The 25,362-nt window shown below is 38.6% G+C and overlaps 1 protein-coding gene across 1 annotated transcript in view; it reads left to right on the top strand.

The window, feature by feature from the left end:
• The first annotated feature begins 1,820 nt into the window (after positions 1–1,820).
• Positions 1,821–25,362, top strand: part of LOC149568828 (RNA polymerase III subunit RPC82 family protein) — a 315,995-nt gene continuing 292,453 nt past the window's right edge. Inside the window, exons 1-2 of the mRNA XM_089821705.1 lie at positions 1,821–2,284; positions 2,428–2,578. Coding sequence (XP_089677831.1) covers positions 2,216–2,284; positions 2,428–2,578 — 220 coding nt within the window. The 5' untranslated portion in view covers positions 1,821–2,215. The remainder of the gene's footprint in view (positions 2,285–2,427; positions 2,579–25,362) is intronic.

Genomic DNA, 25,362 nt, shown 5'->3' with positions numbered 1-25,362 from the left:
CATCTCTAAGAAATCTAGGATTTTATCTACCTCCAAACCTTTCCCTTTCTTGTTGCTAATATTCCAGGATACCTCTTCTGGATAATTTTTATCCTCACCTTCCCATTTCTCTACCTACTGTTTCCAAAACCCATATTCTGTGCTTAGGTTTACATAATCCGGGCATGGATTCCCTTCCTTTAACAAGATCAATAGCCTTGGATGAGAGGAAGAGTCAACTTTATTAAGGACCATTTCTGACCTAACATATTCTCCTATTGTGTTTCCAATTTCCTCCAGCACCTTTTCTCCCCAATATTCTACTGGTAAGTTGTGGAGATTGATCCAAATGGGGAATGACTGTAACTTCTCTTTGTTTGGATCAAAGTTTGGTGTCCACTCCTTTAAAATAATACCCTTTCCTTCAAGGAGATAGGGGCCGTTTCTCAGGATGCCATCTTCATCAGGTCTACTTGGTGCTATTCCCAAATAGAATCCATTTGCTAGGGTTTTGAATCTACATTCTACCCCCCATAAAGATCGGCTCCCCTACCTAATAATAGAAACTGACGGCCATGGCCCTAACCACTTAAAGAAAAATGCTTTCTCTTTCATTTCATTAACTGATTCTAGCCAATTTTCATTACTGATGCGGATTATAGACATTATCTCATAGGTGGCATTGTCCTCTTTGCTTTGAGAGTGCTCCTCCACCGCATCTTCCCCCCCATGGCCGCTTTCTCCTGCTACTTTGGCCTGTAAAACTTGTGGGCAATTATGGAGTAGTCAAACTTATCAAACTTTTTATAAAACCAATCATTTCCGTTCCCTATCTTGCTCCATTCCCATTTCTTTGCTTCATCCTGTCTTCTCTGTGGTGGATAAAACTGTCGCCGATTTTGGTAGTAAGGTTTTTCTTTCTGCCCTCCATTCCACCTATACTGATTCATTGGCCATCTTTTATTGATTTTCTCATCATATGTCCATCCCTCATGGCATTTGAATCTTGGATTCCACTCTGTGAACCTCTGGTGTACTCCCCTGTCTGTTGCAGGTGACCGTTGCCCCCAATGTTCAAACCTCGGTCGCACCCGCTCTCGCTCCATACTATAGTTATGGCCGAAACACTCTAAACCAACATAATTCTTCCTTTGTATGATTATATTCTAGTAGGCTATTGAAATATATACAAGGACTTAACTTGGTTAGAAAATCATTGTACCTCAATTATTATTGACAAAGGTATCAAACTATTTTTATTTTATTTTAAAAATTGCAGGAATCGGTGCAACACGGCCCCCCTATAAACTGCATTGCGCTTGGTAAACTTTTTAACCTGACCGGTAGCGTTGGCACGACACGCCCATCGGTACCACAAGGACAGGGGAGACTACAACCCGTGATCAACCCCCTGCAACAGGAAAGATTTAGCCAACCGAGCTAGGGCCCCCGCCCTTACAAAGGTATCAAACTATTCAATTGACACAAGATTTTCATTTATATGATTATCTCTTAATAAACCATTTAAATATATCTTAATATTTGTAATAACTTTAAAAAAATAATTTGACATCTCTTAACTTATTTAATAAAAAAAATAAAAAATATAGATATATAACTCTTTACTTTGAAAATCGACGAGATCATATTAGGAAAAATTGAAGGAATGAATACCCTTAATCCTAAATCTTAACCCAAGAAACCGACCATACCCCAAAAAAATTAAAAAATTAAAAAACAATTGAAGCATCTAAATAATATTAGCCTCAAATGTTCTTCAATTAAAAAAAAATTATTCTCTCATTTTTTGGGTTAAAACCTATCGCTTTTGAATTTTTATTGTTGTTATTGTTGCAGGAGAGCAGCGGGCTTCTCACTTGATGTGGAGTGCCTATGTCGAGGCTTCAAACTCTGCGAGTTAAACAGCTTACACGAAATTTCCCCTTTTCGGGTATTATTTCGGATGTTCACACTATCGGACACAAGAAAGAGAATAATCGAAAACAAAATTGAAGGGATGCTGTAGTCAGCATTACCAGTCACTTGCAGGATGCAGGACAAACAAAACACTTAGGCATTATCTTATCAGTCTGTCTCTGACCTATATGCCCATTGCTTGACGGAGGAGTTTTAAGCACCTATACACATTGCGAAATTTCGCCTATGCATGCTTGTGTAAATTGCAGTTCGAAGCAGGGGTCTAAATTCAGTTAAGTTCAAACGGAGCAGATTCAAAATGGTGCCTCGGCATGCCGAAAAGCTCGCCTGTGACCTCATTACAACTCAGTTTGGTGAGCTTGTCGGGGTAAGATACCCATTTTCATTCAAATGGTGTCTCAAGTAAAACCAAATAATTTACTGCAGAAGTTTTACATTCTAAATGTTCCAAACGTTTCATGTAAGTTTTTATTGGTCGAGTTTAATTTTGTTTTTGGTTCTTATTTACAGAAAGTATGCAATTGCCTGGTTTACAAAGGAAACCTTGCATTACACGAAATCGCTCGCTTCACTGAGCTTACGCCCGCCCAGTTGAAGAATTGCTTGCTTGTTCTTATCCAGCACAATTGCGTTCAGGCATACAGAGTTGAAGCAGAACAAGGTAGGCAGATACAGTACAAATCGATATAATAATTTTATAAATTACCTTTCGTCGGCCTATTTTGCACTGGTTAAACTTACGCAGCTGCATTTGTTGCTTCAGCCGCTGCTTCCTATAAAATCAAATTTATTATTGAAAAAGTTACATATCAGTGGAGAATGAGTGTAAGTAGTCTAAATCTATGCGTGGTAATTTCTGCCAAATTGAGTGGGGTCTCGGACTATATTACAGAATGTAGTTGAAGTATTGTTTTGTAATATACCAAATTGTAAATACCCAAATTTTGCCCTAGATCATAACTTGTTTATTAGACACTGCAAACAAGTAATGAATCATTTATAAGAACAAGTAATGAATCATTTATAAGCATGATTCATAAAATAGTTCTCTTTGATGAGAAACAAGCATGTATCATAAGTATAGATCTAATTACAAAATTGCTTAAATCAGTTTAAGTAATTTAAAGTTTAAACCATAGAAGAGCTAAGATAGGGTGACTCGATAGTGTGCCTTAAAAAGATCCTCTACCTTAGGCCAAAGAGCCAATAGAGCAACTCTCTTGGCCTCATCTGGTCCATGCCATCCGTATGAGGTGGGATACCTAGTGAGGTGTCCTATGACCATTATCCTCAATCTTGCCACCTCTAGATTACTTCCTATGATTGAGCATTCTTCATGCATTTGTTTGCTATGATAAAGGGCATGAGGAGTATTTGCAATAGGGTGCACAGATAGCCCATCTTTCCCAAGCTCAAAGGTAGTACCTTGCCCCTTTGGCCCCATGGTCCCTAATATATCATAAGGTGGTTTGGTGATGCAGGAGCATCTTGCATCAGAAAATAAAGGGGGAAATAATTTTGGTTTTGTTTTTTTCAAAAAAAACAAAAGAGGAAATTTAAAAAAAAAAAAAAAAATTGTGGAGAGAGAAAGTGACGAAAATTAGAAGAAGAAATAATAAATAACTAAATAAAACTGAAGAGAAGATGGAAAAGGCATTTAATAGGTGGCATTATTAAATGTAACTTGTGGCTTGAGGGTTTATTTAATGTAACTTGCTAGTGGCCGACTTGTGGCTCGGTTTGGTATAAGTTGAGGGCCTTGTCTTGTCATTATTGATCAGCCAACTTGGAGAAGAGCATGGAAGATGGAGTAGTTGAGTGAGAGAAGATTTTCAGAGTGTGTGGATAGAGCGCTGAATGTGAGGCAATTTTTACTTGGATCTTGGATAAAGTTTGAGAAGGGCTAGTAGCTGAGGCTTGGGAAACAAGGAGATTGCTTGGTGGGCTTGTGAGTACTAGTTGGATCTTCCTTGGAGGTTTCTACTAGAGTATGGTTCTAGACTAGCTAGGGTTTGGATTGGATCTCGAGGGATCTTGCAGAATTACTATTGTAATTGCTTACGTATTTGGCCGTAACTTGGAAGGCCTTACAGCCGGGCATGTTGGATGTAAATCTTATGATTATATTATGAGAATTGACATTATTTAGGATGTAATTATTTGTGTTATTATTTATTCTTCCGCTGTGTGGTTATTTGCTGAGGGTTAGGACATCCCCTTTTGGGATTCTCCTGCCATGCACTGCGTCAAGTGGTATTAGAGCGAAGGTTGTTCCTGAGTGTGTAGACCGAGCGCCAAAGTTGAGGCAATTTGCACCAGGACCTTGGGAGGACATGCAAATGGATTTATGGTTGTGAAGATGGAAGGTTGATCTTGCTCGGAAAGATTGATCTATTGGTGATTTCTTTCAGAGGGTTTGCAAAAATCTTGGAAGAAGACTCTAAGAGGATTGGACCCTAAGGTGATTGTGAATCTTCGTGACGTGGTGGAGAAGAGGTTTTCAGAGATGTTTGCTTGGTTTGAAGCTAGTTTGGTTGATCGAATTAAGGAAGGGATGGTTGAGTTTTGTAGAGATTTGTGGAGCTGGAGTCTACAGATCCGGAAGAGAGTTGTCTTGCCGGTTAGAAGACTTGTTCGAGAGAGAAGATGGCATCACAAGGTCGAGGTGGAAGAGGTTGGTTTTGTCGATCAATTTGTGGAGTCTGATACATAACCTGCAGAGCAACTGGAGGTTGTTGCTGAGAATATTCCTAACCTTGTTGATGTTGGGATGGAGATTGGTTTTCATGATCAGTTGGTTGAGTTTGACATGGAAATTGCAGAGCACTTGATCGTAAATGATCCGGTTGTTGTTGGTGGTGACTTGTATGTTGCAGAGCATCTTGTTGTGAGCAATGAGATCGCTGGTGTTATGAGTTTGAAATGTGTTGATGGAGATCTACATATTGCTGTTGATATGGAGTTTGTTGCTGCTGGTGTGGATTCACTAGTTGTTAATATGGATGAGGGTTTGTTGATGAGGCATTATGTTCAGTTTGTTCCTATGAGTGAATATGTTGATTGCATGATTGAGATTTTGGTGTTTGACAAATTGATGCAGATATGAATGATTTGTATGTTGGTTTTCTTGTGCCTATTGGAGTGGAAGCCTTTGGTGAAGATGAAGATGGTTGCAGATATTTCTTTTGGCATCAAAGTGGGGGACACTTTTTTTATCTACTTGGGGAGTATGATATAGGAGCATCTTGCATAAGAAAATAAAGGGGGAAATAATTTTGTTTTATGTTTTTTTCAAAAAATAATAAACAAAAGAGGAAAAAAATTAAAGAAAAAATATTGTGGAAAGTGACGAAAATTAGAAGAAAAATAATAAATAAATAAATAAAATTGGAGAAAAGAGGCAAAAGACATTTAATAGGTGGCATTATTAAATGTAACTTGTGGCTTGAGGGTTTATTTAATGTAACTTGCTAGTGGCCGATTTGTGGCTTGGTTTGGTATAAATAGAGGGCTTTATCTTATCATTATTGATCAGCCAGCTTGGAGAAGAGCATGGAAGATAGAGTAGTTGAGTGAGAGAAGATTTCTAGAGTGTGTGGACAGAGCGCTAAATGTGAGGTAGTTTACACTTGGATCTTGGATAAAGTTTGAGAAGGGCTAGTAGCTGAGGCTTGGGAAACAAGGAGATTGCTTGGTGGGCTTGCGAGTACTAGTTGGATCTTCCTTGGAGGTTTCTACCAGAGTATGGGTTTGGACTAGCTAGGGTTTGGATTGGATCTTGAGGGATCTTGCAGAATTACTATTGTAATTGCTTATGTATTTGGTCGTAACCTAGAAGGCCTTACAGTCGGGCATGTTGGATCTAAATCTTATGATTATATTATGAGAATTGGCATTATTTAGGATCTAATTATCTGTGTTATTATTTATTCTTTTGTTGTGTGGTTATTTGCTGGGGCCTGGCACTGCATCATTTGGTTAGGGGGTGACCTCGTCGCCGTTCCCCTATTTGTAATCCCTCATGTCCTTACCACAACCGATTACAACAGTCAGAGAATATATATATATATATATGTGTGTGTGTGTGTGTGTGTGTGTGTGTATAGCATCTTATACACATTTTCTATATTAAAACAATACTGGGTCAGCAATATATCAATGATCCTATAACAGGTAATCATAAAATGCATATTAATCCAGAGGTATGGAGATGTACATAGAATTATCATATTGTTGAATTAAACTATACCAGAATATATAATTAGCATTGAAAGTCCACGTATTGGAATTATGTCTTCCTTTCTAGTTTGTATTGTAAGTTTGTCTTCCTTTCTTATGATTCGATTCTCCTATCTCATTCAATGCCTTCCACTAAAAGAATTTCTACCTTATATAGCTGCCGGGAGAGAAGACAATGAGTCGCAACCCAAGAGGGGTGTCTTCTCAAACTAATTGTTGCCTCCTTAACTAATCATGTGCCTCTCCTTTGGTGTTGTGGCTATTGCTTTATGATTAGTTAAAGGCAAAAACATTGCTGATTGTGGAGTCTCTCGCTTCGCAGCGAAGGAAAATCGAGCTCCATGATTATCGAAAATCGAATAGTAATATGTCATCTATCAATTTCAGGACTTCTCTTCTTCCATTGATGAATATTGATCAACATCCATTGATAACTAGCTATAGCATAGGCTTCATCTTTTAATAATAGCAATTCAAATACAACTATGGCTCTAGATTATTGACTGGGGTGTGAAGGCATATTTTGTTATCTCAAAAATTGTGAAGTTGCACTATTGCAAGACTATTTTTAATCAAAATCTGGTTGGGTCGTGACATTTAATATATGAGAGATTAATAGTAATATCATATTTTAATTTGATGATTGATTGATTGAATTCCTTCGATATGAAGATCTGACGTATTGGTGAGTGATGATTAGGTGATGGTTGATTTAATAGATTGATGCTTGATTGCTGAATTGTTTGCTTCCATGTTCCCAAGGTGGAGCGATGATTGATATGGGTTTGATGATTGTTTGCTTGATCTTGCTGATTGATTGATATCATGAAGAATTAATGATTGGTAGATGAATGGAGGATTTGTCTTGATGGATTCATGAGCGTGATTGATCTTTTAATTCTTGGAATGAGATCTTTATAAGATTTGAATCACCACTTTTTATTGTTTCTTTTGAGAATAATAAACACTTCTCCAAATTCATCTCCCTTGGATATCCTATTCAAATAGTCCTCCCTTTCATAAACCTCTCCACCACACCTCCCCCTTGCAATGGTTACACCCTTTCACAAGCACAACCTTTTGAAGAGTCACAACCCCTCATTGTTCACTTCCTTTGAAAGAGTCACAACCTTATTAATTACCACCTTGTGAAACAGTCACAACCCTTCATCAATTCTTTCCATTCCAATCATCTTCCATTAATCCTTCTTTAGTTCCCATGCTCCCTTCCTTCTTCTTTTCTCCTTGCTTTCTTTCAAATGAACTCTCTTGCCTTTTATATCTTATCTTGAGGGAGTCAGCTCTTCATTATGTATCCCTTCAACTTTAATTAAGTTAATTAACTTGTAATTATATCACATTACATTTTATTATTATCCATCAATTTATTTGTTTTAATATTTTAATTTTATTATTGTAACATTAAATCCTATTTTAGAAAAAGGGACGTTTCTAATATGCAACCCTATTTGTTCTATGTTCTTTTTTTATTTTTGATTGTGTTTTGAATAGTGAAATGACGATGCTGGGGTGTGGTGGGACGGGGGGACGATGAGGAGGGTAGGTGGGGGGGGTGGGCTTAATAAATTACTTAAAATGCTAATTATGAAAAGACATTTCAGTATAGCACACCAAATACAATATTTTTAAACTTTTAAAGTTTGTACATATGCGAAATTGCAAAACGAACAAGAACCATTTAACATGCAACATAGTAACATATTGATATGATTGATGATTCATATAAAATAACAAATGAGTAGATCATGGTTCAAATATGAAATATTATATATCATAAAGATGATAATGATTACAATGACGAGCAGCATGATATGATGAATCATTAATATTAAAGTGAGTACAAAGTTCTACAAATGTCAAAATCTAAAATCATGTCAAAATATAACAATGGGAGGCCTCTAATGACTAATCATCCCCCAAGCCAAAGTTTTCATCACTATAACTATTAAACTCAATATGCTCCTCATCAAGGTCTGTCAAAGTAACGCCAACTAGCCCTGCATCATCTTTTGCTGCAGCCTCATCCTCATCAATATGAGCTGGACTTTGGCTATACATCCCATCATGCTGCTGGGCTCTCTTTGTACCCATGTGTCTTGCAATCTACGATACACAAGACACTGTGGATAGCAACTAGCTTCTCCGTTCTCTTAGAGGTTAGTTTGTTATCTTAAGAGGGTGGATGAAGCTATATGTAGACCAGATCCTCTTTGCAATCGAGGAACTAGAAACTTGAGATAGCAAACAAATGGTCATTGTGAGAAAATTAGAAAACTTAAACTCTAAACTTAAAAGTTTAAAAACTTGAATAGGTTATAACCTATAAACATGAGGAACTACAAACTTGAGAAAGGAATCAGGTGGCTATTGTGGTAATCTTTGCCCTCTTTGATCCATGGGATTTCCACCACAATATTGGATGCTTCTATCCCATAGTTCTAAAATCCATTCTTGCCAAATCCGAGTCTCTTGGAACATAAAAATTTGTAACATAATTTCATGTCTCATAAACATACCCGTAAAATTAATATTTTAAGTTACTAATCTCTAGATACTAATGAATATTGGATTAATAATTATCTGTAAGAGTGGCAAATTCCATCCACTTTGAGCGAGTCTAGGCAACAATCTCATCATCAAACATCTTACCAATGCATCAAAAGAGCTTGACCTTCACCTCATCATCCTAAAGTGATGTAACTCTACCAAGGCTAGGCATGTACCACTTAGGATTCAATGCATAGGCAACCATGTGCAAAGGAGTGTTCAACTTCTTCCACCTGTGGTGAATGATAGGAACATGCTCAATATAAAATGCTAGAGTGGGGTCCCTCATGCACAACAACCCTCATCTGGCCAAGCATGGAATCAATGCACTCATAAACCTCTCCAAGAGTAGGTGAATCCCCATCACCATATCTAATGACCTCAAAAATTGAAGCACTAATGGAGAATGTATTCTGCATTAGACCAAAATGGATCACTCTTTAGTGTCTCCTTCACCCTCTTCCCCTATCATGGTTCGGACTAAGCCCACCGATTCGATTCCTATGTCATAACCATGAGTTGTAGTGGCTCTTGCAACTCAAGCATTCTCTCCAAGAGAATGTAATATGAAACATATCTAGTCTCAACTGGTTTAAGGAACTCCTTTGCAATGCCCTTGAAGAGTGCATGTGGAGTATGGTGATTGCAGATAAACATCTGCATCTCTTTACCATCATTAACCACTTTTCTAATCCAGTCAATTTTTCCCGTGTCCTTGAGTGCATTGTTTATGACATGCACACAACATGGAGTCCTCCAAATATGTCTATAGGTTGCCTCAACAAGTCTCCCTGTATCTTTGCACACATGTGCAACATCTTTCAGTACTTGGACCACATTTTGTGGTCCAACCTCCTCAATGACTTCTTTAGGACGTGAAACTGAAAATCAACATCTTTATGACACCTTGAACAATCAACTGCCTTTAGAAAGTATGGGCCCTCAACATATGCGATTACGATGTTGACAAGTGGATGATGTCTAACGTCATCCCACCCATCTGTTTACCGTATGGGTTAATTAAGCAACGCACACAGGAAATAGACACGAGCACCGAACAACAAATAGCAGAACTTCTATTATTATTCGCATATGCCAATAGTACATCATGCTTTTCTCATATGATAATGATAAGATCATTACAATGCTTCCCGAAGGGGTTATAAATACTTTCCGACAAACCTTCCCGAAGGTATCCGTCGGCCAGATACATCATGTCCGCTACAAACTATTCATCGTTGGCTACATAACAAGAACTTTCCCGAAGGGACCCGTCAGCCGATACACAATTTCTACCGACAACATCATTCCCCCCAAAAAAGAAAAGTCGTCTCCTGACGACTACACAACAAAACTCAAACAACTAATACAACAATATTGATCTGCCATATTACTTTCACATTCATCCCGTTGCATCTATAGCCTTTGCTAACACAATAGTGACTCTTCAAGCTGACCTTGATAGCCCCCTGTGCTGCTTTCTCTGCTTCCAACTCCTCAGTACCCTGAGCCAAGTGTCGCTGCACTGCCTCCAACTAGATGATCAGCTCCTCCCGAGCTCTCTACGCATCCACCAAGATAGCCTCACAGCCAACACCTGCTCCCACTGCCTCTGGTACACAGAAAGTCCATGCCTGTAGCAACTTCAATTCTTCTCAACTGGTCAGACTCCCACGACTGATATCCGCAACGATTGGGGGTCCAGGGGGCAACGCCCCCGGCGGGGTCGAGGGGCAGTGCCCCTCGCGGGGTCCTGGGGCAGCGCCCCTCGTAGCCAAGACCAAATTAGCACTTCGTAACCCACACAGAAATGCACGGAACACACCATTTCTATCATTATCTGCCGATTCTGCACTCTTTCTGGCAACCACGGATGCGTCCCCTTCCCTTTGGCATCATCTGTCACTCATTCTGAACAACTTGATTCTGTCGTCGTTTTTTTTTTTTTAGAAAACCTCCTGTCATCCTTTTGTGATGAAATCCGTACGGCTTCCAACTTGACACAATCTAGATTCCAATCTGCTTAAAAAAAAACCGTTCTGCAATATCCCACCGTCTTGAAAAATTCGTACAATGAAAATAAACAAATTTTGGCTCTAGAAACTGTACGTTAATCTTCTGAGGCTATCAAATTCCGTACGTTACCCTTCTGAGGCTGTCAAAATCCGTACGGTGGTTTCAATGTAACTTTTAAAACCGTACAATGCAAGAAAAATCCGTGCCATAGCAAAACCGTACACCAACTTGATGATGGAACCCGTACATTGTCTTTAAAATCCGTACGGCAACTGTGAAAATAATCGTACAAGAACTGGCTTTAAAATCCGTAGGGTAATTTTGCTGCTAAAAATCGTACGGTATCTGCAACTTAAAAACCGTGCATTGCTTTCTTATAAAAATCCGTACGGTGAACCAATAAATTTCGTACACTGCATCATCATTTTAAAATCCGTATATTGAGCTGGAAAATCCATACACTTCCTCCAAAATCGTACGGTGAATAAGTTAAATCCGTACGGTGCTGTCTCCTGCAAATATGGAACCGTACAGTGCCATATGGTACTTTCCAAAATCCGTACGGTACTTCCCCGAAACCGTACGGTGCTTCCCAAAAACCGTACGGTGTTTTTTTTTTTTTTTGAAAATCTCACTTCTGGAACAATTATCTACAATATTTACATATATACAGTACTTACTGTCTTCTCTCAGTTATTCATCCACGGGGGTGCGTTACTTCTTTCATTGCAGACATTCAACTTCGACCTCTTCACTACATCGAATACTTCCTTTCGGTCTAGCATCCACTGTTTTATTGCTCTGTTATTGCTTACTTCCCGCATCTGGTATGGCCCGACCCATTTAATTTTGAACTTGCCTGATTTGATCTTATTCTGATCGTCATACAACACCCACTGTCCGAGTGGAAACCTGCTACGCCTGTTCTGTGTCATCTCCATATCGCCCAGTTTGTTCCCGAAGCCTCGTACCATGGACTCCGTCAACTGCCCCTTCTGTTTGTCAATAACACTTTCACTCTGTATTGCTACAACTTTTATTGAGCCCTTCCTCTTTGTTGCCTGTGCAGACAGTATCGTGTGTCTTCCTGGCTGCCGGTACCTTTCTGCTATATTTGTGGTTCGACGTAATACTTTCTTCCGGCGCAGTCGTACAATAGAATCTTTCCTTCTCTTGGGTTCGTACTGTATGTTCTGTTCTTCAGCTTCAGTCATACCTGCGTTTCTTTCTTCGACTTCTCTATGTTGCTTCGAACATTCATTTCTTCCTTCGGCTTCTTCATGTTCCTTCAGACATTCATTTCCTCCGTCGGCTTCTCTGTGTTCCTTCGGACATTCATTTCCTCCTTCGGCTTCTCTGTGTTCCTGCGGATATTCATTTCCTCCTTCGGCTTCTCTATGTTCCTTCGGACATTCATTTCCTTCTTTCTTACCTTCGTCGATCCTTAGCATATTACAACTTGGAAAGAGCTCATAATCCTCTATCTGCCAGTGGTAAAGACCATTTACTGAATCCAGATCATCATCTCCTTCCAATCGTAGGACTCCCTCCTGATCGGGTTCTATATTCTGCCTCCTCTCATCATCTTCTCCTTCGGAATCCGACGATAGAGCTTCTTCTCCAACCATCTGAGTGTGTAGATCAATGACATACTTCCGGCCTTTGCTTTCAAGTGATAAAGTATTTTTCTTCCAATCGTGTTTTACCTTGGCTTGTATCAACCACCCCCGGCCCAGAATGGCATCATATCCTCTCCGCTTCAGTGGGATCACGACAAAGTCCAACAGGAACGGTTGTGTTCCAATCATCACTGGTTGTGCTGTCAGGACTCCCAATGGCTTGATTCCATGTTGATCGGCCGTTAGCAGCTGGAATGTAGGCGGCCATAACGTCGGCTGTCCCAACTTTTTCCAAGTGTCTTCAGGCAACACATTAACACCGGACCCTCTGTCCACAATTGTTTCCGTCAATACAGTCTCGAGAATTCCCATTTCGACGACTGCTGGATGGCATCCGGATGAGAGGGCTAACAACATCGGATCTTCTGCACTTGCGCCACTTTCCTTCTTTTTGTGCACTGTACTTGCTCCACTTTCTTGCTTCCTTCGATGTTCTCCTGGTAGTTGAGCAGCGGGAACAATGTTTGTGAGTGCCGATCGGAGCTGAGGCATAGTGAGCAACAGATCACTTATCCTGACAGGTATCTCGGCTTGCAAAATTTGCCGGACAATGTTCTGTTCTGCGCAGTTCCTGACGGAGGTACTCGGTATGTCCTTCAGGTGTGCTGTTTCTGCCTGTGTTACTTTCTAGATCTCTGCCCTTGCTTCCTCTAGTCTCTTCTTTTCTTCCGCTGGGTCAGGGTATAGCTTTGCCTGTTTCCGAGTGATTGCCAAAACTTCTTCGTCGTCTGTTCCTACGGTAATCAAGTTGACGCCGGACTTCGGACACTTAGTATCATCATGATCTCCAGGTCCACACCATCGGCACAACAACTTTGGTGGGTTCGTCGTTGTGCACTCTCGGGCGAAGTGACCCCACAGATTGCATGCGCGGCATCGAACAATTGGCCGACCATTCGCATCGTACTAAATTCGACTTCTTCCCCCATTGTTGTTGTTGCCACCATTGTTGTTATTTTGACCGTGCCAGTTGTTTCTGTATCCACCCGATTTGGCACCTTCCGTACTGGTGTTCCCGTTCCCTCCGGACGGAGAGGCCTCCTGTGTCAGGAACACTTGCTGCGGTGTTCTTGTTTTCAAATTGAAAGGGCATTCCTTTATTGAGTGTCCCATAATCTGGCAGATCTCGCAAAATTGCTCTTTCGGGCAGGATCCCTTCGTATGGCCTTCTTTCTTACATTCCGTGCACCATAGGTCATTGCCCTTAGGTTCCTTGTTCATGTTCTTGAATTCCTTCATCATCCGAATCATGTCTTTCTGAAGGGCACGAACCTTCTTGTTGCTTCCTTCATCATCGCTGCTATCATTTCCTGAGGATGCATCGTCATCTGAATCGGACGAGCTAGTCTTCTTCTTCTTCTTTGTCTTCTTGTCACTCTCGAGGTTCATTGCTCGGTTGTAAGCTTCATTGTATGTGGATGGCGGCACGATCTTCATCTTCTTCCGCAGCTTCGGGTGAAGGCCTTCAATGAACCATCTTTTCTGTAACCCGTCAGCGGGCTTATTCTCCATCTTACTGATTAAGTCCTTCAACCTCCTAGCAAAGACCCGTACAGTTTCATTCTTCTTTTGCTTGGTATTGAATATCTCTGCGACAATTTCATTGTCATCACGCAAAAGTTGAAATTCTGCGATGAACTCCTTCTTAATGTTATCCCAACTATTTAATTTCTGTGGATCGGCATCAGTAAACCAATCAATGGCAACACTCCGTAGGGTTGCGGGAAATTGTCGGATCCATTCGTTTGTATCTGTTATGCCATTCGCCCTCCAGATCGTTTCACATGTTTTACAATGTCGAATGGGATCAGCTGCTTCATCACCATCAAATTTAGGCAATTTTTCCTTCGGACCTGCCATTATTACTGTATGTCGAGGGTTTTGTTGTGTACCTGCGCTGTTTTGCACTCTCGCGCTGTTTTGAGCACCCGCGCTGTTCTGAACACCCGCGCTGTTTTGGATACCCGCACTGTTCTGGACACCCGTGCTGTTCTGGACACCCGCGCTGTTCTGCACACCCGCGCTATTTTCTGCTTCCGCGCTGTTTTCAACACCCGCGCAGTTTTTTGCTTCCGCGCTGTGTTCAACACCCGCGCAGTTTTCTGCTTCCGCGCTGTTTTCAACACTCGCGCAGTTTTGGACTTCTGCGCTGTTTGGTGAAGAAGAGGGTTTGTCAACCGTAGTTGTCCGTTCCGGAAGTATATCTCGGACGAAGAGGTCACTCCACACTCGTGCTCCTTCTGCACTCCGAGCCGTGCGAGTCAATCTGTTTCCGTTAGGATTCTCTTCCCGTGGCGTATGCAGGTTCAGAAACTCCTCCGTCGCTTCTTCCACCAAATCAAGCCGTTGTCGAGTCTCCTTCAACAATCCTTCCGCACTCTTGCTTCCGTCGGAAATCTTCTGAAACCTCCTTCGACGCTCTATCTGCTGAGCCAAAATTAAATTTTCCTGCGCAATGCGTATGTCATCTTTTTCCTTTAGCTTACTCTTGTCTTTGTTCAACTGATTCGGCATTTAATTCATCTCCGCCTGCCTGCGTGCCAGATCCATCGGGCAACGGCGCCAAATGTTTACCGTATGGATTAATTAAACAACGCACACAGGAAATAGACACGAGCACCGAACAACAAATAGCAAAACTTCTATTATTATTCGCATATGCCAATAGTACATCATGCTTTTCTCATATGATAATGATAAGATCATTACAATGCTTCCCGAAGGGGTTATAAATACTTTCCGACGAACCTTCCCGAAGGTATCCGTCGGCCAGATACATCATGTCCGCTACAAACTATTCACCGTCGGCTACATAACAAGAACTTTCCTGAAGGGACCCGTCGGCCGATACACAATTTCTTTTCCGAAGGGACCCGTTGGCTGATACACAATTTCTACCGACGACACCATCCATAATAATGGCGCAGCCTAACTCCATCCAACGTGCCTTCATTGTCTCCATCAAAACCTCAACCTTCTTATACTGCCTATCTAAGACCATGGTCCTCAATTTGTGCTCACCTGGTGGCACAAATGATGACCCCCCGTCCTTTGCCATCATGAGCATCATCTTCGTAAAGTAAGGAGATCAAGTAACATGCAATGTGATGCCATTGACAAATAAGAATTCACTAATGGCATCATCTAGCTGATCCTTTACGTGCACATTAAATAAATCAGCAATGGGGTTATTAGTGCTAGAACTTCTTGCCTTCCTTTTCCCCTTGCTGCTGTCGCCCACTGAATTATTAATGGATGAAGAAATGGAAGCTGATTCTGAATACATTGCTGCTCTTTAATGCAAGATACCTGTAGAAGTATCTCGCTGTCCTTGTAACTGCTGAATAGCTTGAACCTATTGCCTACCGGCAAAGATTTAGGCAGTAGAACTGCACTATCATCAGGAATGCCCCACAATTTGTTTATTTCAATTCTATACTTTACATTTTCAGGATTTCCAAGGAATTTGCAAGAATTCACACCATATCTAGTCCAAAAGAGAAGGTGTGAATTAACTCTAGTAATGCTGCCATGCCATTCTGCACCACAAAAATTACATTTCCATTTCCATATACCACCACTTGTAGTTGTAGGGATTGACACTCTGATAGCAAATTGTTTTAGAGGGGATTTTGGATAAAAAAGACCCCTAGCAAATGGTGCCAAAGTCTCAAAAGGGCAATCAATAGAAGGTGTTCCTAGTGCAACATAAGGAGGTTCAGATTGTGCTTCCGGATCAGCCTCATGCTCAGGCTCATACTCGGATAAACTGACACTTTGACTTCCCTCATGCTTTTCCATGTCTTCTACACTTTGACTATAGGGTATTTATACACTACATTCACAAAATCATAGGTTTCAGCTTAATTAGTAAACTAAAATAAAATCTAACTACTTTCAACATAGTTTAGAAATTGAAATAAGTTTCAGCGCAAGTTAATAACCAAAAATTATTTTCAGTATAATGACATAATGCATTCCAAATCAAAATTTCAATGACAAAAAAAAACCTACCAAATCAAATCAAATAAAAAAATAACCTAAAAAATTATTTTCAGTATAATGACATAATGCATTCCAAATCAAATCGTAAAGATTAAAAATTTTAAAATTAAAGTCAAACAATTTATTTTAATGACAAATTTGAACATGTAGTTTTGGAATTTGTTTTGCGACAAACTAGAATGAAAATCTGAAAATAAATGTAAAACAAAGGAAATAGTAAAATAAAAAACTTAAAACTTACCTTGTGCTTGATGAATCATTTGCAAGATTGAATCTTCTTGCTCCTCTTGATCTTGCAATCATTTGCAAAATCACTCTCCAAGCACTTCCAAACTCTTCTTCTCACTTTGCTCTCAACTGTTGCAAAAAAAGGAATGTCAAATGAAGTATATGGGGTTTTTTAAGGATTAGAGGGTCCTGTATGGGGCCCACATACTTAGGGTTCTATAGGGAAAATAAGTTAAAAAAACTAACTTTTTAATCACTTTTGGGCTGCCATTGCCGACTGCACCCCATCCTAGCCTGGGTGTAGTCGAGGGACGCCTAAGAAATCCATAGGTACCGCCCCCTAGCAACAACGTCTTGGAGTTTTGGATAGGGACCATAGCAATGCGGTGGTAGGAAACTGCTAGTGGCAGTGCTCGGGTGCGCAATGTACTCGTCCTAGGGATTTCCCAACACCCGGTTCTGGGGGGGGTGTGATAAACGTAAAATAAATTCTAAATAATATACTTTGTTAAATAAGAAATTATTCTACATTTGAAATATGTATATAAATATTCAATTTTACCTTTAGATGATTAAGGAAAATAAAAATAATGAATAATGGGATGATATAAAACAATAAGAAGATATTAAATTAAACATAGGAAATCTATACGCAAATCCATTTTTATAAAAGAGAACACAAATAACTCCTGACTATGGCCAATTGTCACCTATTCAAGAGATGCATCTGGTCAATCTGCTAAAGCTACCTATATATGCTAAACGTTGGAGCAAAGGGAGGGGCATCGGAGAAAAACAAAGACTAAGATTTATTAATAGAAGGCATCAAATAAGATAGCTTGCTTATTAGAAGGAAACATACAATGATTGTCATGTTGCACCCATACGACAAAAAATGTAAGAGCTCTTGCAGATGACGGGCACTCTAGTTTGACATCACACTGAGACAGCATCAAAGCGAAAACATCCTTGGCATTAGTAACACACGGGATATCAAAATCAAGCCATCATATGCAGTGTTCAACATCTGTATAACAGGGACATACAAACTCGAGTAAGGAGACACTCATCAGTACTTAAATTAGAAGCTTATAGCTAGAGTCTTTGCAAAAACACATGCATGAGCAAGGAGAAGTTGCAGTTACCACGTGAAATAGCAGAAGACTATTGATTGGGGGTTGCACAAAAAGATAGTTATAGATTCATAAAAGACTAAGGTATGAGATATATATAAGAATTGAGAATCAAAATCATTTTGTAAGAATTACATACATAAGAGAATTTATAACTTCCTTAGAGGTCCAATACAATATGGAGAAAGAGCATTCACAAGGAATGGGAAGTCTCTCCAAGGGAGGACTGTGTGATTAGAGGACATTCACAATTTGGATGTCGGATTCAACATGGAATCCAAGGAAGAGATTTGCAAAGAATCTCTTAGGGACAATGTATATTGTAGTGGTCAAACATATGCATATGTCAGAGATAAGAGACTTGGTAGAGGTGGGATCTCTACCAAGTAATTTTTCCAAAGATCCCAAAGAGGCCTAAGGAAGATGCTATTTTAATGATACTCATCTAATCGAGATAAAGTTCTTATCAGAGGGTTAGGTGGTTTGAGAAAGATCTCTTCCGAGGGATTAGGAGGGGTAGTCTGGGTAGAATTGTAGATTAATATTTACTAATTCAATATTTTTGATATGTTTTACATGCAATTTTCGATATTGTACTAACAATTTGTTGCAGGGTATAGCTTTCGATCCTAGCCTAGAAGAGGGAACATTACAGTGGTATCATAGCATAATCTTGCCACTTTCTAAGTGAAAGCCTATGCACACTTACGAGAGGAGAACAAAAACCACAACGAACTATTTAGCGAATTAAGTGAGATCATATATGGAGCAAACCAACCAAACCAATCAAACTCTATTAAACAAAATGGAGAAATCAAACCAGGCCCTTTTGCAAGCCTTACAAAACATTGGAAACTCAATCAATAATTTAAGGGGTCAACCAAACTTAGGAAGAGAAACTAGTTCAATCCATTCTGAAAATAATAATATAACTTCGAGTTCAAGTCTGCCCCAATCTACATTCCTACCTAGAAGAGCAAACCTAAGAGAGGAGGAAGGGGTATAGAGCAACCCTTAACTGGCACTGAAAATATTGCAAGAGCGTATGCAGCCCTAGAATCACACATTAGAGAAGCAGTCTCTTTTAGGGAATTTTGTGCGGATAAGAGAAGAGAAATGCCGAGAGGTTATGTCAATGAAGAACTCAAATGCAAAGTAAGCAAGGTCCAGTTCCAACCTTTAATGGATCAGGGGAGATGTTAGCCCATCAATGGTTAGAAAAACTAAATACATTCTTCATCCTAAATCCCATGACGGAGGAAGAAGCCCTCTAATTTGCCATAATTCCTTTGGGGGGAGGAGCACATGATTGGTGGACCCAAGGGCGTATCTCATTAGGGCATAAAGATGTGAAGTCTTATGAGGAATTCTCCCAAAAATTCATGAACTGATTCAATGAGAAAGATACTGAATGGTACTTCCAAGAGTTAACACACCTTAAGAAAACAGGGACATAACATGAATATGTTAAACAATTCCAAAAAATTTCAGTCATGATTCCTGATCTGTCCCAAAAGAGACTTACATATATGTTTATAGTTCTTAAAGAATCCACAAAAACTATGGTGAAACCCCATGAGCCACAAAATCTAGAAGAAGCTATAAGAAAAGCAAAGATGGTTGAATCTAATAATAAGCAAAGAACCCGAAACTTCCGCTCCAAAACATTTCCTCGGAGTGAAGGGAACTAGAGGGATAACCAAGATAAACCGTGAGTGAAGGGAACTAGAGGGATAACCAAGATAAACCGTGCTACTTATGTAACAAACCATGGAGCACTGAACACAAATACCCTCAAAGGGAAGAATTAATCCAAAAAAATCTATGCTTCAAATGTAGGGAACCCTGGGGATGGGGTCACTGATGTAAGAGAGGACAAGTAAATCAAATTGAAGAAACAAATAAGAAAGCAAGAGTGGAGGAATCAGAACATGGAACATTGGCAGTCATATCGCAAGATGAGAATAAGCCCTTCCACATTAAAGGCATGCTTAAGGGACAAAAGGTAATCACACTAGTGGATATAGGAGCTTCTCATGACTTTATCAACAAACACTTGGTAGCAAAAAGAAGGCTAAAAACACAAAACTTTGAAGGTTTTAAGGTCAAGTTGGCCAATGACACCCTAGATCATTGTAGAAAGATGGTCACACAAGTGGAAATCACCACTAATGGACATATAATTAAAAGAGACTTTTATGTTGCAAACATACAAAATGATATCATCTTGGGAATGCCATGGATAAATTCCCGAGGACGTTTCATAATGGATGGACCAAACATGGAGATATGCTTCAAACATGAAGGAAAAGACATAACCTTGAAAGGAATGCCCCACGGAGCAGCAAAGATAGTATCCTGTAATAAAATGGAGAAAATAGTAAAACATGATCAAGGGGAGATGATAGCTCAATGCATGATCTTGGATAATAATCCCACTAAAGAAAAAACATTCCATGTAGAGATTCAACCCATCCTTAAGAAGTATAAAAAGGTATTTGAAGATATACCTCCTGGACTTCCCCCTAAAAGAGGTTTTGAACACACCATTGAATTGGAAGGAGGAGAAAAGCCTGTAATTACTATACTTTATAGGCATCCCCACAAATATAAAGAGGAAATAGAAAAAACTATCAAGGAGCTCTTAGAAATGGGACATATACAACCAAGTAGCAATCCATTTGCATCATTAGTAGTATTAGTCAAAAAGAAAGATGAAATTATGAGAATGTGCATCGATTATCGGGCATTGAACAAGAAAACCATTAAAAATAGATACCCTATCCCTAGCATTGATGGGCTAATGGATGAATTACATGGAGCTTGCTATTTCTCAAAAATGAAAGAAGAATGATACCGCCAAATCAGAATGAAAGAAGAGGATGTACCAAAAACAACATTTAGATGCCATTATGGACATTTCGAATTCCTTGGTACTTCCCTTTCGACTCACAAATGCACTAGCAACTTCCAATCCTGTATGAACCATACCTTTAGACAACAACTACAAAAATTCCTCATATTCTTTGATGACACTCTTATTTATAGTAGGACATGGGAAGAGCACCTAGAACACATCAAGGAAGTCTTAAGTATTTTAGAGAGAGAATCTCTATATGCTAAAATCTCAAAGTGTGAATTCGGACTTGAGGAAATACTTTATCTTGGACACAAAATCAATAAAGGAGTAAGTGTAGATGAAGAAAAGTTCAAAGCTATCAAGGACTGGCCGAAACCTAGAAGCCTTACACAAATTAGAGGATTTGTGGGATTATGCAGTTACTATTGAAGGTTTGTTAAAGGGTTCTCAAAAATTGCAGTGCCTCTTACAAACTTGACCAAGAAGGGAGCCTTTACTTGGAATGAAAGAGCACATCAAGCTTTTGAACAACTAAAAGTAATTATGAGCTCTTGCCTAGTATTAGCCATAACAGATTTCTCCATACCATTTGAACTACAGTGTGACGCCTTAGGAGTGTTAAGGTTGTAGCTTCAGTTGGATTGATTTTATCATGAGATACCTTGTTGATGGTAAATCATCTTTAAGATAAATATCTTATATATATAATATATATTATATATGTAATATAATATTTAGTATATATATTATACATTATATATTATTATATAATATTATAATAATATACTATATATCATTATATAATAATATAATAATATATTACATATGTGGTTAACATATTAATATTACATATGTGCTTAAGATGAGTTACATATATGCTTAAGATGAGTTACATATATGGTTATTTATATTACTATTATATGAATATGTCTCCTCATATTTATGGATCCTCAAATCTGCATTTGGAAGATCATCAATACAATAACAATGTTATTACATTTGTAGAAGTGATCCCAGTTACTAAACATGATATCAAAGCCAAATTGCAGATGTAAAGGAGGTTGAGAGATCTAAGAAATATATAAATTGATTTGAAAGATTGCTTCAGTCAAATGTCTTCACATGTAATATGTTGATTGAAGGGTGCAGACTGTGGAGTCATGAAATAATCCACAGATATGCTTGAGAGCTTGTAAACTTTTATCCAAATGAAATTGGCGGCTCTAAGGTCGAGACCACAACCTTTACCAGCATCTACGTTGTTTATGCCCATTTGAGAACTTCGAAATGAGAAATCCTGATGAAATATGGTTCTCTTGTGAAACAAACAAGCGCAGATCCATCCTGCAAGTCTCGACATCAACCACTACTAGCTTCGTGGTGTGAAAATGAAGACAATGTGTTTTGAGTCGAATTTCTCTGCTTGTCCACAATGGAGTCTATTAGATCAAGCCTTGTGTGATTGCATGTTGAGCTTGGGCAATATGTGCCTAAGGCAAACCTTGGACTCCATACCAATGTTGTCAGTGATTGAATTGAAAGCAATGTTTGCAGGTGTGAGCCTGAACTACAGTCGATCTGCAAGTCTCAGATCTCATGATGCCAATGTCAGATCGGAAGGAACGTTGAGTTGGATTAGGGGTCTATGCTTGTCTCAGAATGATAATGGGGCTTGGGAAGAGAGGATCAATGTCGTGAATGTTCCTTTAAATGTATTGACGGAGAAGCCAAGTTGATGAAAGTAGCCACAAGCCCGATTAACAATATTTGATTCCCCAATCCACGCATGGGTTCAGTTGCATGGATTGGAGTTTTTTAATTATCATTTCATTATAAACCTAAAGCGATAATCACAAATCAATTTGTATGATGGAGATTGTGTGCTATTGGTCATACAACATATTTTGAGGAAATCAATGTTTTATTTCCATACTATCGACTATATGAATCAATCTGTATATGCAAATTTTCAAATGATCCTAATATTCCTTGGCAGAACATGTTGAAAAATGCAAACAAAATTGTTTTAAAGAATACTATCGACTATATGAATCAATCAGTATATGCAAATTTTCAAATGATCCTAATATTCCTTGGAAGAACATGTTGAAAAATGCAAACAAAATGGTTGTAAAGAATACTGCTGGTTTGAGAAAACATGGGAAGCGCTTGGAAAGTACAGATAGTCGAGCTTACAATGTACAGACATCAACAAGGTGAAGTAGAGTTGGTGATTAGAGTTGATATCTTTAAAGAAACAACAAATAAGATATGGGAAAGAAGATGATAAGGTTGAGTTTAGATAATATAATTCAATGCTAATGAACCATATTGTAATCAAGGATACTGCTTTGAAGATCTGCTAATGATGTGGGAAATCAACTGATAGTCTAGCATTTTGTATTATATCTGATATCATCACGATTGGTACTGAAGATTTCCATGATTGGACAGGCATGTCTCTTCCAGATATAACCATCATATCTAATCGGCCCATTATATATTATGGTGCTTATGAAGTACGTTACAAGATGAACATAAGTATCCTCACAAAGAAATAAAGGGGTTAAATTGAGGAACATATCTACATGGGACTAAAGAGTGATTGAAACCCCTATAAAATGGAGTAAGCAGGAATTTTACATTGTGGGGGGAATTATAACTAATGTTTCATTCCCATTTTTTGAAAAATGCTTATATGGAGACGATTTTTTGATGGACCCTTACTGGAACAACTTGTATCAATGATGTTTCTGTGCAGAGAAGTATATTTGAGTATTACATTTATCTACTTACTGTACACTTTCTATTTGTAGTTCTATACATTCTATAAGAGTTATTTGCCTTTATCTTTTCCTTTATGTTTGACGACATTCTTATAGGAAAAGAAGGTTGGTACTTTACATATGCTACCAAATATTGTGTAGACTCAAGCTAATGATAGCAACTCAAAAGACCCTGATGATCAAGATGGATAAAGTGAGGCTCTTGAAGCAAACATCTTTGATGATTGGGATTATGAGATTCTTGTACATTAAGAGGGAGTATGACACTTCTTCTAAGGTAATGCAAGAGGTTAGAAGATTGATACTCAAAGGAAGTCTAGAAATACATTTGGGTAACTGCATGATTTTGGTGTGCCCACTCCTATATCATGAGGAAGTGATAACTTATCACTAGAAAATTAGATATCGGATTCTGAGTGAGTTTGACAAGAATCCTTGGGGAAGAGAGTCTCTTAAGGGAGTAACTACTGGACCCGACTTCCTATGATCATTGTTTAGAGGGAGAATTTTTGAGGTGCAATCCTTTGTGAATGATATCTTCTTTATGAGGAGAAGTTCTAAGTGAAACTCCTTGTAATGCATTCTTCTTTGTGAGAAAAAACATTAAGGTGAAAGCCTTTGTACCACCCTTTGACTAGGTTCATGGTGGTTACTATTGATATGTAATGAAAGGTGATGATCTTTCATTTACATATATGAGCAAAAGGTAACCATTATAAGATGACAATCTTATAAATGGTAGACTTGCTATCATGATAGACTTCATTAAATTGTTGTCCCAGAGTGCTGGAAATCATGATAATGAAAAGATAGAAGGTAACCATTGTAAGGTGGCGATCTTATAAATGGTAGACCTGTTATCATGGTTCTTTGGGCTGGATTTTACCAGACACCATGATTACCAACTTGTATTGGTTCTTTGGGGTGGATCTTGCCAGACACCATAATTATTACCATAGACCACACTTAAGGTGGTGTTTTAAAGTTATGGAAATTGCTTCAATTGTGTGTTATGAAAGGTGAGAAATTTAGCCTCATAGTGAATTGAATATCATACTGAGATGATATCTCTTCATATTCTTGAGAACATAATGTGTTCTATAAATCCTCCCTAGCTAAGAGGGAGTGTTAAGGTTGTAGCTTCTATCGGATTGATTTTATCATGAGATACCTTGTTGAGGTAAATCATCTTTAAGATGAATATCTTATATATAAAATATATATTATATATATTATTCATTATATATTATTATATAATAATATAATAATATACTATATATTATTATATAATAATATAATAATATATTAATATTACATATATGCTTAAGATGAATTACATATTGGTTATTTATATTATTATTATATTAATATGCTAACTAGTGATGTTTAACCGTAGAGACATGTCTCCTCTCATATTTATGAGTCCTCAAATCTGCATTTGGAAGATCATCGATACAATGACAATGTTATTACATTTGCAAAAGTGATCCCAGTTACTCAACAAGGAGAAGGCATAGGAGTGGTGCTAATGCAAATGAAACGTCCTATAGCTTTTGAAAGCCGCAAACTCACGGGAATTGAAAAACATTATTCCATTTATGACAAAGAGGGTGGCAATAATGCACACCTTGGCAAAATTCTGTCAATATTTAGTTTGTGGAAAATTAATAGTCAAAACAGATTATAATAGTCTACGCTTCTTCCTAAATTAGAGGGTCCTAAATGAGAGGCAACAGAAATGGGTAAGTAAAATTCAAGCCTATGATTTTGACATAGAGTATGTTAAAGGAGTGAATAAAGGAGCAGCGGATGCCTTATCTAGGAGATCCCACATCAACACCATTTCTTGTATCTTCAGGTATGGGAAAGATGAAATAATAGCAGATTATGCCAAGGATCAAATTGTGATCGAAGTACTGGAAGGGAAGGTA

This window comes from Cupressus sempervirens, chromosome 3, assembly GCF_028749045.1.
Source record: "Cupressus sempervirens isolate cs-2001-9-10 chromosome 3, ASM2874904v1, whole genome shotgun sequence".
In the NCBI taxonomy this organism is placed as follows: domain Eukaryota; kingdom Viridiplantae; phylum Streptophyta; class Pinopsida; order Cupressales; family Cupressaceae; genus Cupressus; species Cupressus sempervirens.
The sequence above is the reverse complement of the archived record's forward strand: the minus strand, read 5'-3'. Positions and strand labels throughout refer to the sequence as shown.